Source organism: Nuphar pumila, chromosome 12, assembly GCF_984573655.1.
Source record: "Nuphar pumila chromosome 12, dmNupPumi1.hap1.1, whole genome shotgun sequence".
Classification (NCBI taxonomy): domain Eukaryota; kingdom Viridiplantae; phylum Streptophyta; class Magnoliopsida; order Nymphaeales; family Nymphaeaceae; genus Nuphar; species Nuphar pumila.
In genome coordinates, this window is record NC_143260.1 from 59,343,739 (window position 1) to 59,361,648 (window position 17,910).

The window sequence follows — 17,910 nt, forward strand, 5'->3', positions numbered from 1 at the left end:
TGAGAGAATATGTAAAAGAAGTGGAGAGAGACAATATTTCACCTTGGAAGAATCAGATGGCTCTGATGCCATGTAATGAGATATGTGAAAATATAAAGAGTGCTATAAGCACTTGTAATGTCCTATAGTGGACAACCAAAAGAGACAATAGCCAAGTTCACTAAGGGACAACACATATACAAGCCTTGAGAAAGGCAAAAATATAAAAGCCTCTTTATTGAGAGAGAGAGAGAGAGAGAGCTCTCAAACATGAAGAAAATACAAAGGCGTTCACCCCTATTTATACAAAGAGAAATCGGAGGAAGGGAGGCCACATGGCCTCAAAAGGAGAGCCAAAAAAGGGGGCTCCCATGGAGTCGTTGGGAGCCCCCAACGACTCCATGGTGGGGCCCCTTAAGTGGCTAAAAAAAATAAAAAAAATAAAAATAAAAAATAAAATAAATACAGAAAATAAAAGAAGAGGAAAAACAAGTACCCCTATCAGGTATTATGGTGTATTTGAAGAAATACACACACACACATATATATATATATATATATATGTATTGATACATATATTTTAACAGTTTGCACGATAGATGAGTTAATGATCCTTATTTTTCCAATATGCATTGATTTTCCTTAATTGGGTTATGTGGCATTCTTTCTTTGAATGTCAATGCAGAAGCCAACATGTTTTATGCTGCTCATATTATAAAGAAAAGAAATTATGAACCTCTATTCAGTTTATATTCTTTGGCTTGGAAATAAGGATTCTATTTGTGCACTTTAGCTGGTTGAGGTAACTGATTGGGAACAGCCACATCCAGCCTGACTATTAGTTTTCTTTCTTAAATGTGATTTTTTAATGCCTCTTAGATAAAAATATTAACAAAATAATATCTTTGCCATATTAGATGTAACTAAGATGTGAAATGAATGTAACAGTTATAAATCTTTACAACAGGATTGAAAGATTGCATGTTAGATGTAACTAAGATATGAAATGAATGTAACAGTTATAAATCTTTAATAGGATCGAAAGTATTATTTGATTTTATATGTTATACTACATTAGCTTTGATGTTATTCACCATCAGATGCATTTTTATTAAAAACTAATGTCAACAGCGCATATGATTTTGTACCTTCCATTGAAAAAGCTATTTTGGCCTGCTTTTCTATTGGCTTTATTTCATAGTGAGAAATTGATGAAATTCTATTCTCATCAAGATCTTTTACTTGTTTAAATTTGTTACAGCTATGTGCCTTCACATCTACATCTCATGGTGTTTGAATTGGTTAAAAATTCTTTGCGTGCTGTTGAAGAGCGATTCAAGAACTCTGATAAGGAATCACCTCCTATCAGAATAATTGTTGCTGATGGAATAGAAGATGTAACAATCAAGGTATACATTTCAGTACTTCAACGCAGTGAGCTTTTAGAGTTATCATGTCCTATATTATCTATTAATAAACAATTTTTCTCTCTTTCCTTTTTGAGTGGATTGGTCTGTAGTCAGATCTAGTACATGCTTTCTTTTACCAAGTCATTGAATGGTTACTTGAATCTTGATGGGTATGATTTGTGCATGCATTGAAAACATAGTTGAAAGAGAGAAATTCATTTCTTGTTTGTGTTTTCAGTGTGCATACTTCCTTGAATTTGAGTTTTATTTTTCCAGACCCTAGGACTATGTCACATGGATATGGCTGCAGATAAGGGGATATAGTCATTTTTAGGAAGTTTCCAATATTTCTATATAAGAGGATATGGAACAGGGGTCAAAATGGAGTATCCATGTGACATAGCCCTAGGAAGCATGCTGTGGGTCAGATTTCTTAGCACATTCTTTCACAACTAATATATTGACTTGTCTTGGTGAAATAAGGAAATGATTGTTATCCACTGTTTTTTTTTTATGACGAGGAACCCTTGCTGAGAACAGGGTCACTTAATGGGCCTTCCCCCCTGCGAGGTAAACCCCAGGTGGGTCCATGACCACCCTGCCTTATGCGGCCCACCTGTGAAAGCTACGGACACACCCACACACCAGTGGGGCTCTATCTAGCATCTTCATTTCAATGCCCTCACAGCCACCCCGCTGGCCACATGGGCATCCCTCCTGTTATGCACCTTTTATTACCTAATTTAAAAAAAATGAAAAGTCTTATTCCTTGAGATCCCTTATCCTAATTTAAAATAGCAAGAAATGTAAAAGGTACCCTGTACAAGCGAGTAGTGTGGTGTGACTGGAGCTGCTTCAATTTAGTTGGATGTGTGCTCAATTTTCCTCCATTCCACTTGTAGAAGGTTTAGATGGCAGCTTTATTCCCTGGAATCTGATGGCCCAAGTTTGTTGCATCCTGGCATCCATTGGGCTGCATCCAGACCCAGGCATGCATGGATGCATGTACAAAAGGGAGGACAAAAAAAAAAGAGAAAAGGAAAACAAAGGGAAAACATGAAGTTTTGTCTCTTGTTGACTGTTTATCCACATAACTAGTAAAGAGAGTTGAACATTTGTCATCTTCATTGTTCATGTTGTTCCCTTGTACAACTGAATCTCTCTGTTCAACCATTGAACACCAATAGGTGCATCTATTGGGTTGTTTGGTGTTAATAGTTTGCTCTTTCTATCCAGATCTCAGATGAAGGTGGTGGAATACCAAGAAGTGGCCTCCCAAAAATTTTCACCTACCTGTATAGTACTGGAAACACCCTGCTGGATGAGAATTCAAATGCTGATGGAGTGACTATGGCTGGTTATGGGTATGGGCTTCCAATAAGCCGCCTTTATGCAAGGTATTTTGGGGGTGATTTGCAGATAATATCCATGGAAGGATATGGTGAGTGACTCTTTCTACTAGTGATAAATTTATCTATATCCGGACATTATATTTCTTCTTTATACATCTTAAAATGATTGGGATATATAGGAAGAATGCAGTTCTTAGTTCAGATTTTTTAAGGGTTCAGTGAAGTAGTGATTCAGTATACGACTAAAAATGTGTTTCAAGTTGATTATGATACAGCGTTATATGCCAGCTGTTGATTGGTTTCTAAGATGCATGATGAAATATGTACTAAATTTAGTTTATTTTCATTGTTACTCTTCTTTCTGATGCATTCTTATGTATGTGGGAACACAAAGGTGAGAACTGAAGATTATGGTGGGTAATTATGGTAATCGATGTTCTTGGTAAATTTAAAGAACAAAAATGTTGAGAGGAATGCCCGATAGTAGGATTTATCTTACTGGAGCAATTTTTTTCATTCAGAACACTCCGCCTTCCATCAATAGAAAAGCATTTGGAGAGAGCATCATCCATCATGAGATTGAAAATCAGCAGATGGAAGTGTCTGCATAAAAAATGGTTGAAATGCTAGGAAAACAACTGTGAGATTATCTAACTTTTGGTGAAAATCTTGTAGTGCAATTATGCTGTAAATTTGTTACAGAGATTGAATTGAGCTGATATCATTTCCATTGTTGAAGACTTAGATGTTTGGTTTATTAAATAAACCCAGTTGCGTTTAGAAAAATGTTGGAAAATAATGTTGAATGGGGGGTCAGTTTTTGATAGTAAGGTTTGAAAAGAAGTTGTCCATGGATCTGGATCCGGATCCGGATCCGGACCCATATCCACTCACTTATCCACACGCAATGCTGTGTTAAGTTGTAATATTAGCTGTTCATTAAAGGGTATTTCAGTACCCTAATTTTTGTAACCACTCACTAGCATATATGTTATTGAATACAGCAGTCACGGTGGCTTCTTTGTCGTGACCTTCTGCAACCCCTATTCTCTGCCATCTTCTTTCTCCTGTGCAGGTAAGCCTGGAGTTTCTTCTCTTTAACATGGTATCAAAGCAGCCAAGTTAAAGATGGGGCCTGGAGTTATCTTTCCAAAAGGAACGTCCAAAGAGATCTCAAATCCCAAGCCGCGAAAATTGTGAGTTTCTTCTTTCTGCGTCTTCTTTGAATCAGCGTTTCTCAGATCTATTTTTCAAATCAGATCTGTGCTGCCTTTCTAAACCCAATCAGCTCTTTTCTTAAATCTGTGTTTTTCTGCATTTTCCTTCTTCCAATCAGCGTTTCCGTCTATCTTTTCTTTTAAACCCAAATCTGGATTTTCTAATCTCAGACTTTCTGCGTTTCCTAACCAGTTTCCTTTAATCTGGATTTTCCAATCTTTACCGTCTATACCTTTCTTTTAAATCAAAATCTGGATTTTCCAATCCCAAACTTTCTGCGCCTCCTAATCAGTTTCCTTATTAATCGCAGATCTGCAACCTCTCAGATCTTCTGCGTGTTTACTTCAGTTGAGATCTTCTCGCTCTGCTTTACTCCTTGCTCATTTATGAGAATATTGATTCTTACCTTTTTTTTGTCAATTATCTTTGTTTCATTTAAAGCGGATCAACGACAGTATTGTCCGCTGGTAATCTGGTTCTATCTGAAATACCTTGCTTTATAGTTATCATTTTTTTTTCTATTCCAGGTTACAGAATTTCTTGGAGTTCACTTTTATTTATTCAACGAGGAATTATATCAATTTTGAAATCGATTCAGTGTAGCCACAATCGAATCTGTCATACTCGCTGACCCGTCAGGATATAATTTTCCTGTTTTTACTTTCTAAAAAAAAAAAGAAGAGGCAGAATATTAATAGTGGCTGATTCCTCAATTTTCTCAATAGACTGAATCTGATCTAGAAAATTTTCTCAATGGATTCCTCCTTCCCACAAACAGGTCTTTCTTCTAACTTAGTCAACTCGTTTATGAGAAGTTAAACAACACCAATTTCTTGACTTGGAAACTTGGAAAAGACAGATCATTCCTTTCATAAAGAGCCAAGATCTCTCTAGACATCTGGATGGATCAATTCCAACCCCTCCAGAATTTATTTCTCAGGAAAAGGAAGATGATAAAGGGGCATCTGTTAAAATATGGTATGCGTATGGATCTGGATCCAGATCCATACGCACGTTATGTTTTATCTTTTAACACATGCTCAATGCCATTTCATTAATGGCATGTTTGTAATTTTTCCAACATTTGTATTTTTCCCTATTTATAATGTTTAGGGCTGGGAGGTTGGATTAACGTGCGCCGCCCCCCGCCATTGTGAATCTCCCTCTTCTCTCTCTCTCTTTTCTTAGTTCTTGCAGTGAAGGCTGAGCCCACAGAGAATCTCATATGGTATCAGAGCACGGTTGCGGAACCCTACCAGTCAGCTGTTCAGCGAGTCCTGGTAACTTCTGAACAAACTGTTTTGATACAATTTTTTTTCTGATTTCTGATTTCCTCGCCCATTCCTCATTCGATTCTTCCTCCTTCACGGTAACTTCTGCACTTCTGCAAACTGTTTTGATATAGTTTTTTTTCTGATTTCTGGTAACTTCTGCAAACTGTTTTGATACAGTTTTTTTTTTTTGATTTCTGGTAACGTCTGCAGCAACATTAACGACTGCAGTTTCCCCTCTTTAACTGCAGTCTCCTTTTGATTGCAATCAAATCTACTGCAGTTATTTGGTATTTCTTTGATTTATTTCCTCTTTGATTACAATTTATTTCCTCTTTGATGACAGAAGTTCCCTTTTCTATTACTGTTTAATGATTTCTGTGCAACGCCTATAGGCAGGTTATCACAGTCTATATTCTCGACCCCAAAAAAAAAGGGTCTATTAATATCACGGGTGCATTCCTTATTAAAGTTCTATTGATTGATTAAGTGATCTTCATTTTTCTTCTCTTTCTCTTTATTCGTCTTGTTCGTTTATTCGTTGTTCCATTGATATGGATTACTCTTCGTCATCTACCTTGTCCTCCGGTCCCTCTGCAAATTTCTTGAGTCATCTTGTTACAGAAAAACTTACTCACTCTAATTTTTTGACCTGGAAGAGACAAATACTTTCTTTTATACGGAGTCAGGATCTCGATGAACATCTGGATGGTTTGGTTCCTATACCCCCACGGTTTATTTTGCAGGAAACCACCAATGAGAAGGGTGACACAATTACTATTTCTTTTAAGAATCCAGAGTATACAGTCTGGAGGAAGCGAGATCAGTCTTTGGTTGCTTATATTACGTCAACACTGTCTCAAGAAGTGTTGGTTACTCTTTCAGATGATTGCACTGCGGCGGATCTGTGGAGTAAGTTGTCTCAGACATACTCTCAGATATCAGAAGCTCGAGTTATGTACTTAAAAAATGAGTTTCAAAGTTTGAAGAAAGGTTCCATGCCAGTCATGGAATACATAGGCCGCTTGAAGAGTATTACTGACCAATTGACGGTTATTGAAAGTGCTATTTCAGATAAAGATAAAGTTCAACAACTCCTCAATGGATTGGGCCCTGATTTTGACATGTTTACCACAACTTTGTCATGCCTTCCTCACTTGCCTACTTTTGACGATCTTCAAGCGAAACTTCTCCAGCATGAGATGATTATGAAACAAAGAGCAGAAGGAAATGAATCAGTTCGTTCTCATTCAGTTTTGGCCATGGACACTTCTGTCGGTTTTGGACGAGGAAATGGAGGGCATCAAGGAGGCAGAGGCCGCAGACGTTTTGGGCAGGGAGGTCGTGGTATCTTGCCTACACCTAATATTTCTGGTGTTTTTAATACAGGGAATCAGAGGAGAGTGCCCACTTGTTTCTTATGTAACAAAAGAGGACATATGAAAGATGATTGTTGGTTTAATCTACAAAATAGAGGAAAGGTAAACAAAATTGAAAATAAGTCTGCTACTACTGTGGACACGAAAGCGCCATCTACAGATATGCAACAACTTTTGTTATCAGCACTGTCACGGATGACGATCAAGCAAAATGAACAAGGCGAGTGGTATGTTGATTCCGGCGCTGCCACTCATGTTACGGGTAATGTCAGTAAGTTATCTCACTTATTGCCTTATTCTGAAAAAGGTAGTATAGTTACGTGAGATGGAACTTGTCACTCCATTAGTCATACTGGCAGTGCACATATCCCTATGTCAGAGTCCTCACTTCACTTGTCTAATGTTCTCCTTGCTCCTAATATTAAAAAGAACATTGTTTCTGTAGCTAAACTTGTTGACGATATGAATTCTTCCGTCGAATTTACTCCCTCTTCTGTTTATGTTAAGGATCTACGAACGAAGGAGACGTTCGCTAAGGGGGAGCGACAAGGAAACATGTACGTCTTCAAGGAGATTCCCTCAATGTCTTCACCTTCAGCCCCAGTCCTCCAGTTGAAGTCGTCCAAGCATTCTTCAGTGTCTTCGCCTTCAGAGTCTTTGCTTTTCCCTTCGTTGGAAGTTTTTAATTCATCTCATTGTAATAAGCCAGACATTTGGCACAGTCGTTTGGGTCATTGTAGTCGGGGCTTCGTTGAAAATCTTGTATCTGATGGTCTTCTTCCAGAGTCTAGTTTATGTTCATTTTTAAATAATAATAAATGTTCCTCATGCGAACTTTGCAAAAGTCATGTTCTTTCGTTTCATATTATTAATAAAAGGGCTTCAAAGCCATTTGAGATTATTTGTTCCGATGTTTGGGGGCCCGCACCTATTCCTTCTCTTTCCGGTAGTCGTTACTATGTTATCTTTATTGATTCTTATTCCTGTTATACTTGGATATATTTCTTGAAACATAAGCATGAAGTTTTTCAAGTATTTCGGGAATTCCATTCGATGGTCAAAACAAAGTTTTCCTCTGATATTATGCACTTACAATGTGATGGTGGGGGCGAGTATTCATCAAACGAGTTTATTGCCTTTCTTCGGGATAAAGGAATAAGTCGTCAGGTTTCTTGCCCTCATACACCTCAACAAAATGGGGTTGCGGAAAGGAAACACAGGCATATTGTCGAGAGTGCGATGAGCATGTTACATGATAGCAATGTGCCCGTTAGTCTCTGGTCAGAAGTTTTTCATACATCTGTTCATGTCATAAATCGTCTTCCTATGACACTTCTTGATCAGCACTTTCCATATTATACTTTATTTGGGCAACACCCTTCTTATGATGAGTTGCGTGTTTTTGGTTGTGTATGTTATGTACATATTGATTCATCTCTGAGAAATAAGTTTCAGGACAAGGCCGTTAAGTGCAGATTCGTTGGGTATGCGGATGAATACAAAGGCTATCGATGCTATGATCCTACTACAAAACGTATTAGGACCTCTAGGAATGTTGTTTTTGATGAACAAAATTTTCAGGTAAATGACTCTGAAGCGTTGCCATCTCGAGAAGTAGAGGTATATGATCCATGGATGAGCGCAGATCTTTTTGCTAATACAGAAGAAACTTGTCAGGCGAATTGTACTTCCTTTGGCTTGAGCCGGGGGTTGGATGACTCACAGATGCGTGTTGAACCAACCCCAGTAGAACGCTTCTCTGGACAGATATACACTAGACAAGACAAAAATATAAAGCAGAGGAATGTGGAAAGCATCGCTAATGATCCGGCTCAAAGGCCGTCACGCATTAGGCATCCTATTCAACGATGGGTGGGTTGTGAGACCTTTTCTCTTGATTTCCAGTTGTTTATGTCTCAGCTCACAAAACAGGATGAACCCACTTGCTTTAATCAAGCTCTTCAATCTCGTCATTGGACTTGAGCTATGAATAAAGAAATAGAAGCACTTCATGAGTGCCAGACTTGGGAAATAGTACCTCGGCCAGAAGGAAAGAATGTAGTTGGCTCAAAATGGGTTTATAAAACAAAGTATAAGCCTGAAGGAAGTATCGACAAATATAAAGCACGACTTGTTGCTCGGGGATTCACACAACAATATGGTGAAAATTACGATCAAACTTTTAGTCCAGTAGTCAAAATGGGTATAATTCGTGTCATCATATCCCTAGCAGTCGACCGAGGATGGAGGCTTAGCCAGATAGATGTTAAAAATGCATTCTTGCATGGAACCTTAAAGGAAGAAGTGTATATGGAGCAACCTTCTGGTTATGCCAAAAAGGATCCTACTGCCTGGGTGTGCAAGCTAAGAAAATCTCTGTATGGGTTGAAACAAGCTTCCCGTTCTTGGTTTGAAAGTTTCTCTATGCAAATTCAAAGCTATGGTTTTAGAAGATGCTTTCTGGACCACTCGCTCTTTATTTACCAAAAGACAGGCATCATTATACTTCTTATATATGTTGATGACATTGTGATCACTGGGAGCTCACATAATCATGTGCAAAACGTGAAGCAGTTTTTAATGAAAACTTTCAAGATGAAAGATTTAGGGGAGTTGAGGTACTTCCTTGGTGTGGAAGTTGACAGGCAACAAGATACATTGACACTCATGCAACAAAAATACACTTTTGATCTTCTAGAAAGAGTCGGGATGACGAATTGCAAACCAGTCAGCACTCCGAGTGTATTACATCAAAGGCTGAGCTCTGAAGATGGCCATCTCTGTGTCAACCCAACAACGTATAGAAGCCTTGTGGGGATGCTGCAGTACTTGACTTTTACCAGACCTGATATAGTTTATGCTGTCAATCAGGTATCCCAGTTTATGCATGCTCCAACGAAAGGTCATATGGAAGCTGTGAAGCGCATTTTACGATATTTAAAAGGAACTATAGGAGATGGACTAGTTTATCGCAAGAACGATAACCTGCATAGAGGGCATGAACTCATCACTTATACAGACGCAGATTGGGCAGGGGATCCAGATAAAAGACGTTCTGTCTCTGGATATCGTGTATATATTGGACACAATTTAGTGTCCTGGAGTAGTAGAAAACAAAAGGCAGTGGCACGGTCAAGTACAGAGGCTGAATACAGGTCGATGGCTGCAGGCACGACAGACGCTACATGGATTAGACACTTATTGAGTGATCTTGGAGAGACAATTATTCGATCATTTCTTCTATGTGACAATCAAAGTGCAATAAATATTGCATGTAATCCTATTCAGCATAGCAGAACGGGATTGATCAACATTTTATACGGCAGAAAGTCGAGATGAAGGAGATAGAACTACGTCTTGTTCGAACAGAAGATCAAGTAGCAGACTTGTTTACCAAGGGGTTAACAGGATAACAATTTTGGTATTTGAAGAGCAAGTTGTACATGCTCCAAGACCACATACAACTTGAGGGAGGGTGTTAAAATATGTTATGCGTATGGATCTGGATCCAGATCCATACGCACATTATGTTTTATCTTTTAACACATGCTCAATGCCATTTCATTAATGGCATGTCTATAATTTTTCCAGCATTTGTATTTTTCCCTATTTATAATGTTTAGGGCTGGGAGGTTGGATTAACGTGCGCCGCCCCCAGCCATTGTGAATCTCCCTCTTCTCTCTCTCTTTTTTCTTAGTTCTTGCAGTGAAGGCTGAGCCCACAGAGAATCTCATAGCATCCTCTACTGTGCTTCTCAGAAATCCGAATTACGTAGCTTGGATGAAGAGAGACCAAGCATTGGTGGCATACATCACCTCTACACTGTCGCAAGAGGTTCTTGTAGCCTTCCCTGATGATTGTTCGGCCAGGGAGTTGTGGGACAAATTACTTCAAACATATTCGCAAATATCCGAGGCCAGAGTTGTGTTTCTTAAGCAGGAATTTCAGATGTTAAAGAAAGATTCCATGTCTATCATGGAATACTTGAATAAAATGAAGACCATTACAGATCAACTTGCTATCATGGGATGTGTGGTTAATGATAAAGATAAAGTACAACAGACTCTAAGCGGACTGGGGCCAGATTATCATGTTCTGACAACGTTCTTATTGTGTCTTCCAGAGCTTCCAAAGTTTGAAGATCTACGTGCAAAATTGCTGCAATATGAAATGAGTCTGAAGGGTTTTGCTGAAGAAAATTATGTGCACTCAGGGACTCAAGATATACTTGTTACAAGACTGATTTATGAAAGAGGAAGAGGAGGTGGTGCCTTTTGAGGCAGAGGTGGACAAACAAGACATGGTTTTGGGGGTCATGGACTACTTCCAACACCTAATGTTCCTCCCAGTCAGCAAAGTCAAAGGCCCATTCCTACATGATTTTTATGTAACAAAAGAGGACATATTAAAGCAAATTGTTGGTTTAATCCCCAAAACAAAGGAAAATCTTTGCAAACAGAGACTAAGAAAGACCTAGGAACTTCAAAAGCTGGGGGAGAAGGGAGCTGCTATTGGCAGCACTAACAAGATTGAATATGAAGCAGAATGACAAAGGCATTTGGTATGTTGACTCAGGGGCAGCAACTCATGTTTTAGGTGATGTGGGTAAACTCCTAAACCCTATTACTTATGTTGGTAGAAATAGTATAGTTACAGGAGATGGTTCTCATCACTCCATTTCACACATTGGAAATGCTATTATACCCATGTCTAAGTCTCCTCTCAAGCTTTCAAATGTTCTTCATGCACCAAATATTCAAAAAAATATTGTTTCCGTTTCAAAATTAGTTGATGATATTAATGTCTCAGTTGAATTTACTCCCTCTTCTATTTTTGTCAAGGATCTTCACACGAGGGAGACATTCGCTGAAGGAAAGAGACGATGCAACATGTACATTTTTCAAGAAGATCTCTCATCCACAGTTCATCCCACTTGTTCATCCTTGAAGCTTAATTAGCATCCACCATTAATTTCTTCTGAGTGTGTATTCGCCATTTCTAAATGTAATAAGCCAATTCTTTGGCATAGTCGATTGGGTCATTGTGGTCGTCATTTTATTGAAAAACTTGTCTCAAATAATTTGATTCCTAAGTCCAGTATGGGGTCAGAAGTAAATGAAATAAAATGTCTGAGTTGTCACTTATGTAAGAGTTGTGTTTTACCCTTCAATTCAGTCAATAAAAGAGCTTCAAGACCTTTTGAAATCATATGTTCTGATGTCTGAGGCTCTGCTCCAATTGCTTCTGATTCAGACAACAAATATTATCTTATCTTTATTGACAACTATTCTCATTACATTTGGATATTCTTCATGAAGCATAAATCTGAAGTCTTTGGATTGTTCCGAAATTTTTATTATTTCATCAAAAATCATTTCTCTAAAAACATTCTACATTTCCAATGTGATGGAGGGGGAGAGTTTTCCTCTAGTGATTTTATTGATTTTCTCCAACATAATGGAATAAGGAGAAGTGTGTCTTGCCCACATACACCTCAACAAGATGGGATTGCTGAAGGGAAGCATCGACATATTGTTGAGAGTGCAATGAGCATGATGCATAATAGCAATCTTCCTATTACTTTATGGACAAAGGCCTTTCATTCTACAGTGCATGTGATAAATCGTCTGCCCATGACACTGTTAGAAAACAGATCACCATACTTTACGCTTTTTGGTAGTCATCCCGATTATCATGAATTACATATTTTTGGATCTGTTTGTTATGTGCATATTGACAGCTTGTTAAGGCATAAGTTTCAAGATAAAACCTTGAAGTGCAAATTTGTGGGGTATGCAAATGACTATAAGGGGTACATGTGCTATGATTCTTCGAGCAGACGCATCAAAGTGTCCAGAAACGTTATTTTTGATGAGATGAACTTTGATAATCAACCACCTAACACCTCAAATTCAAGATCCAATGTTGAGGTATATTATCCATGGCTAACTTCTGAACTTTTTTCCAACATTAATGATGATTGTCATCCAGACTATAGTCAAAAGGAAATATGTGAGGAGTCAGAAAATGCACCACAGCCAGAAGAAGTTGTTGCGCAACCCTTGGAAACAAGAAGGTACAAGGGCATTGTCTACACCCGACGTGAAAAAGAACCTCCATCCGTTTTTGCTTCTTGTTCGGATCTTAATGAAACTCCTCTTCCTTCACAGGAGTCGGTTGTCAGGAGGTCCACTCGGCCTCGACATCCACTTGATAGATGGGTAAGCTACACAAACTTTTCATTGGATTTTCAATTGTTTTTGACATCCATAAACAAAGAAGATGAGCCTCTCACATTTTTATCAAGCTGTCAACTCAAAGAAGTGGATTGAAGTGATGAATGAAGAAATGAAAGACTTACATGAATGTGGAACTTGGGAGATTGTGCCCAGACCACCCAACAGAAATGTGGTTGGATCGAAATGGGTGTATAAGATCAAATATAAACCATATGGGAATATTGAAAGGTATAACGCTAGGCTTGTTGGTAAAGGGTTTACGCAAGAACAAGGGCAGGATTTTGATGAAACCTTTAGTCCTGTTGTGAAAATGGGGACTATTCGAATTGTGTTAGGTCTAGCTATTGAACATGGATGGGCATTAAGTCAACTAGATGTTAAAAATGCTTTCCTACATGGAGATTTAAAGGAGTAAGTTTATATGGAGCAACCCGCTGGATATGCAGAACAAGATGCTAATCAATACATGTGTAGATTAAAAAGAGCGATATATGGTTTGAAACAGGCATCTCGTTCTTGGTTCGAGAGTTTTTCGCTTGAGACACAAAGACATGACTTCTCTAGGTCTCTTCTAGATCATTTATTATTCATCTACAAGAAGTAGAATGTGACCACAATCCTATTAATATATGTAGACGACATCATCATTACAGGAAACTGTGGAACTCACATTGAGGAAGTAAAGAAATTGTTGAATCAGAGATTTAGAGATTTGCGATATTTCCTTGGGGTATAAGTCGACACTGAACACAAGTATACAGTGGACATTCTCAGTAGAGCGGGTATGATAAATTGCAAACCATTGGGAACTCCAAGTGTCATACATAAAAAACTGAGCTCTAAAGAGGGAGATTTGTATGAAGATCCTACTAGATATCGCAACATAGTAGGTATGTTACAATATCTAACATTCACTCGACCTGATATAGTTTATTCAGTCAATCAGGCGTCTCAATTTATGCATGAACCTCGTACATCACATATGGAGGCCGTTAAGAGAATACTAAGGTATTTAAAAGGCACTGTTGGTGATGGGCTTGTGTATAGAAAGGGTGGGTTGAATCAGGGAGCACATGAGATCATAGTTTATGTTAATGTTGATTGGGCAGGTGATCCAGATGAACGTCGATCGGTATCTGGTTATTGCGTTTTCCTTGGGTCAAACTTGGTTTCTTGGAGTAGTAGGAAGCAGAAGGCAGGTCGAACACCGAAGCCGAATACAGATCAATGGCTGCCGCGACTGCGGAGGCTACATGGATAAGGCATCTCCTCACAGAAATAGGAGAACCGATTGCTCGATCACTTCTTCTATGTGATAACCAAAGTGCTATCAATATATCCTTCAATCCTATTTATCACAGTCGGGCAAAACACATTGAGATAGACCAACACTTTCTGAGGCAAAAGGTTGAAGAAAAGAAAATTGAACCCAATTTTGTCCGAACTGAAGAGCAAGTTGTAGACATATTCACAAAAGGATTGACGAAGAACAGGTTTGGATGTTAAAAGGCAAGTTGTTCATGATCCAAGACCATGTACAACTTGAGGAAGGGTGAAAAGTTGTCCATGGATCCGGACCCGGACCCGTATCCATATGCACTCACGTATCCACACGCAATGCTGTGTTAAGTTGTAATATTAGCTGTTCATTAAAGGGTATTTCAGTACCCTAATTTTTGTAACCACTCACTAGCATATATGTTATTGAATACAGCAGTCACGGTGGCTTCTTCATCGTGACCTTCTGCAGCCCCTATTCTCTGCCATCTTCTTTCTCCTGTGCAGGTAAGCCTGGAGTTTCTTCTCTTTAACAAGGTTTAAGCTTCCAACAGTTTTACATAAGTTTGAGAAGGAAATATATTCAAGGGTATTCAACAGTCTTGTATAAGTTTGAGCAGGAAATACATTAAAGGGTATTCAACACATCCAAATCATGTGTTTTTCTTTCCTTAAAAAGAAAAGAAAGAACATATCCAGATCAAGTGGAGATCGCAAAGGATCAAAATTAGATACCATATAATCCTAGAATACCTTTTCTGGTATGAACCAAAGCCAGTGCAATCAAGATCTTATAGATTGGGACAATGGAGGGGTCAGAAAAAGTAGGGATTTGATCCAAGTTTTCTAGTGCAATTGCAGGATCAAGGTTTATGTACCATAAAGAAGATAATTTCTGAAAGAGTTCATGATAGATATCAGTGTTGGGACCTAGCTAGGGATAATGGTACGATTTGATCCTGCAATCAAGATCTATTATATTGTGTCAATGGAGGATCATAAAAAGTAGGGATTTAATCCAAGTTTGCTGGTGCAATTGCTGGGTCAAGGTTTAGGTAACATAAAGAAGACAAAAGTTCTGGAAGAGTTCATGATAGATATCAGTGGCGGGTCATAGCGAGGGATAATGGTATGATTTTGCACCAGATTAGTAGTCATGACTTTTCAGTGAACCTGAGGTTTCAACTGGAATTGCACTATAAAAGCTGACTCAACACAAGGAAAGAGAGTAGGTGAACATATAGGACGTCCAACAGGTGCAGAGAAGATGGAAAAGTAAATGATAGATATCAGTGGTAGGTTCTACTTGGGAATAAATGGAATGCGTTATGCCAGATACCCAACCAACCTAAATCCCTTTAATCAGGTAGAGTGCTCTATCATATCTATCAGCTAATTACCTGATCTGTCAAGGTGGTTTTCTTGAAACTAAGTTCAGATTCAAATCCAAGTCCAACAAAATCCTGAGTTGATCATTCATCAATCTGATACGGGGTAAGACCTGATTCGGTCAGCTTTAGTTTGGAGTTCTTGAAAACTGAGTTTAAGATGGAACTCAATTTGATGTGGTCAAATCTATTTGGTTTTGAACTTAATCGGACCCTTTATATTCCCAGTCTGAGCAGAGGAGTGCCACTTGCTGGAACATATCAATCAAAAACAAGGGTGCAGGTAAGGCCTTGCAAGAGAATCTCATACCATGTTAGTGTTGGAAAAGTTTCAAAATATGCTTTTTTATATGATGGGAAAGTACATATTCTTTATAAAGTTTTGGTGCATTTATTGCTTCCTACCAAAATACTTTTAAAAATTGTTTAGTCTCATATCTAAGAGGGAGAGATATTTCTGGTGGTTGAAATAGTCTTTTTCTTTTATATTTTATACTTTGAAAACCCTTATGTCTTAATGTGGTTTGCGAACGTTATTGCGCAACACACAGGAACGGATGCAGCGATCGCTAACATGCATGCATGCATGCATGCATGCTTGATGCGCAATGTGATGCTTTGATGACACATTTTGCACTTTGCAATCACAACGACACGAGACACATATGAGGTGCCTAGGCCCGATTAACCCACCTTGACTTTTGACCGAGCCAACTTTGACTTTCTGTTATTGCTTTGCTTTGGCCCATTTGAGAGCATTTAAATGGCATTTAAATGGTGTCTAAGGGGTTTTGTGACTGTTGCACAGTTTTGGTGGTCCTTGACCATTGGTCAAAGGCAGTGATAATTCAGGGTCATTTTTGTTCAATTTTTTAAACATTGGATTTATGACCATTTAATCTCATGTATAGCTTAAATCGGTTTTAGCCTTCTCAAGTCTATAAAGACCCTTTATTTCTGTCTTTTGGGTCATCGGATTTTTTTATTATCAAGTTTTTTTCTCTTTCTATTTTTTTGCTCTCGTTTGGCTTGTAAGTTCGTGTGTGGGAGAAGTCATCTGATCTTGCAAAGTAGTGACACTCTTGAGGTCAAGTCTAGTCAGTCGCGAACAAACCCAATTCACATATTCAGGAATCCCGAAGTGGGCCGATTGAAGTTGTAAAGATAGTGATCTTGAGAACGTGCTTCTAGGCTTGGGATCTCGGTTTTTCAAAATCCTGATTTTTCCACTATGTGTTCCAACAGTTAGACGCTCAAGTTGAAAAGCTATTGTTAGAGATATCAATAATAGAAGTGAGCACTGTGTTAGTAAAATGTCATGATTAAAGAATAAAAAACATTCAGTTATAAAACTTGTACTGTGCACACACAGTTCTACGTGCTATATGTCACATTTTTTTTCTGTGCACCATTGTGGTCGTATACCATGTATGCATGGCATGATGTAATTTTATTTTTTAGCTTTTTTGCCGCATATGCACTCATATGTATGCATGCACACATGTACGTTTTACTGATTTGAACTAGCTTCTGCAGGTACGGATGCTTATCTTCACCTGTCTCGACTTGGAGACTCACTAGAATCATTACCTTGATCTTGGAAGTTAGAAGCATTTGTTGATGCTCACTTCATACTCTGAAGTTCTCGGTTTTCTTTTTCGATTCTTCATTTACACATAGAATTATGATTTCCCTGCAATGAATTCTTCTCCGCCAGAGGAGGACGTGGTCACTCATGGCACACTTGAAGCAGGCAAAGTTGATGTTTATGTATAATCTCTTTCATTCTCCAGTTTTATTGGGAACCTCTCTCTCTCTGTCTCTCATGGCTGTTGGTCCAACTATTTTTATGCCGCTGTGTAAGTAAAGCATTTGCATTATACTTGGGATATAACGAGTTCAAAACCCATGGTTGTATTATATCCCTTGCCATGAAGTCGAAGCTGGTTGTACTCTGGTAGGTAAGGGTTTCTGGTGTTTTTACATCAATGAGCTTATGAGCACACCACCGCGGGGTCATAAGTTTAGAGATCAAATCCTATTGATTACAAGCTTGAAACAATTATTTATTTTGTAAATGAACTAGTTTGATTTTTTTTTTTTTGAGAAAAAGGCAACCTTATTCAGCATTTACAGAAAATGTTCATTTACACTTTACATTACACTGTACATTCCTAATGAAGGCTGCAGGGGAAGTAGCTGTGACCCCTTTCCTGCAACCCTCCCTTATTTGAGCAGATTAACTCTTTATGAACATACCTCTAACGGTCGTGAACAATTTTGTCCGACATATTCTTCTGAAGATTTTTGGCTGACTTTACAATTTGATATTTTTGTTTTCATCAGGATTGCTACTAGTTTCAGCTGATAGACGAATATAGAGTTACCAGTCTATT

General features: G+C 38.4%; 1 protein-coding gene across 1 annotated transcript in view; it reads left to right on the forward strand.

Moving 5' to 3' along the window:
• Nucleotides 1-17,673, forward strand: part of LOC149820952 (pyruvate dehydrogenase (acetyl-transferring) kinase, mitochondrial-like) — a 34,684-nt gene extending 17,011 nt beyond the window's left edge. The window contains exons 4-6 of the mRNA XM_089982558.1: nucleotides 1,241-1,388; nucleotides 2,625-2,829; nucleotides 17,051-17,673. Coding sequence (XP_089838684.1) covers nucleotides 1,241-1,388; nucleotides 2,625-2,829; nucleotides 17,051-17,109 — 412 coding nt within the window. The 3' untranslated portion in view covers nucleotides 17,110-17,673. The remainder of the gene's footprint in view (nucleotides 1-1,240; nucleotides 1,389-2,624; nucleotides 2,830-17,050) is intronic.
• Nucleotides 17,674-17,910: the final 237 nt, after the last annotated feature.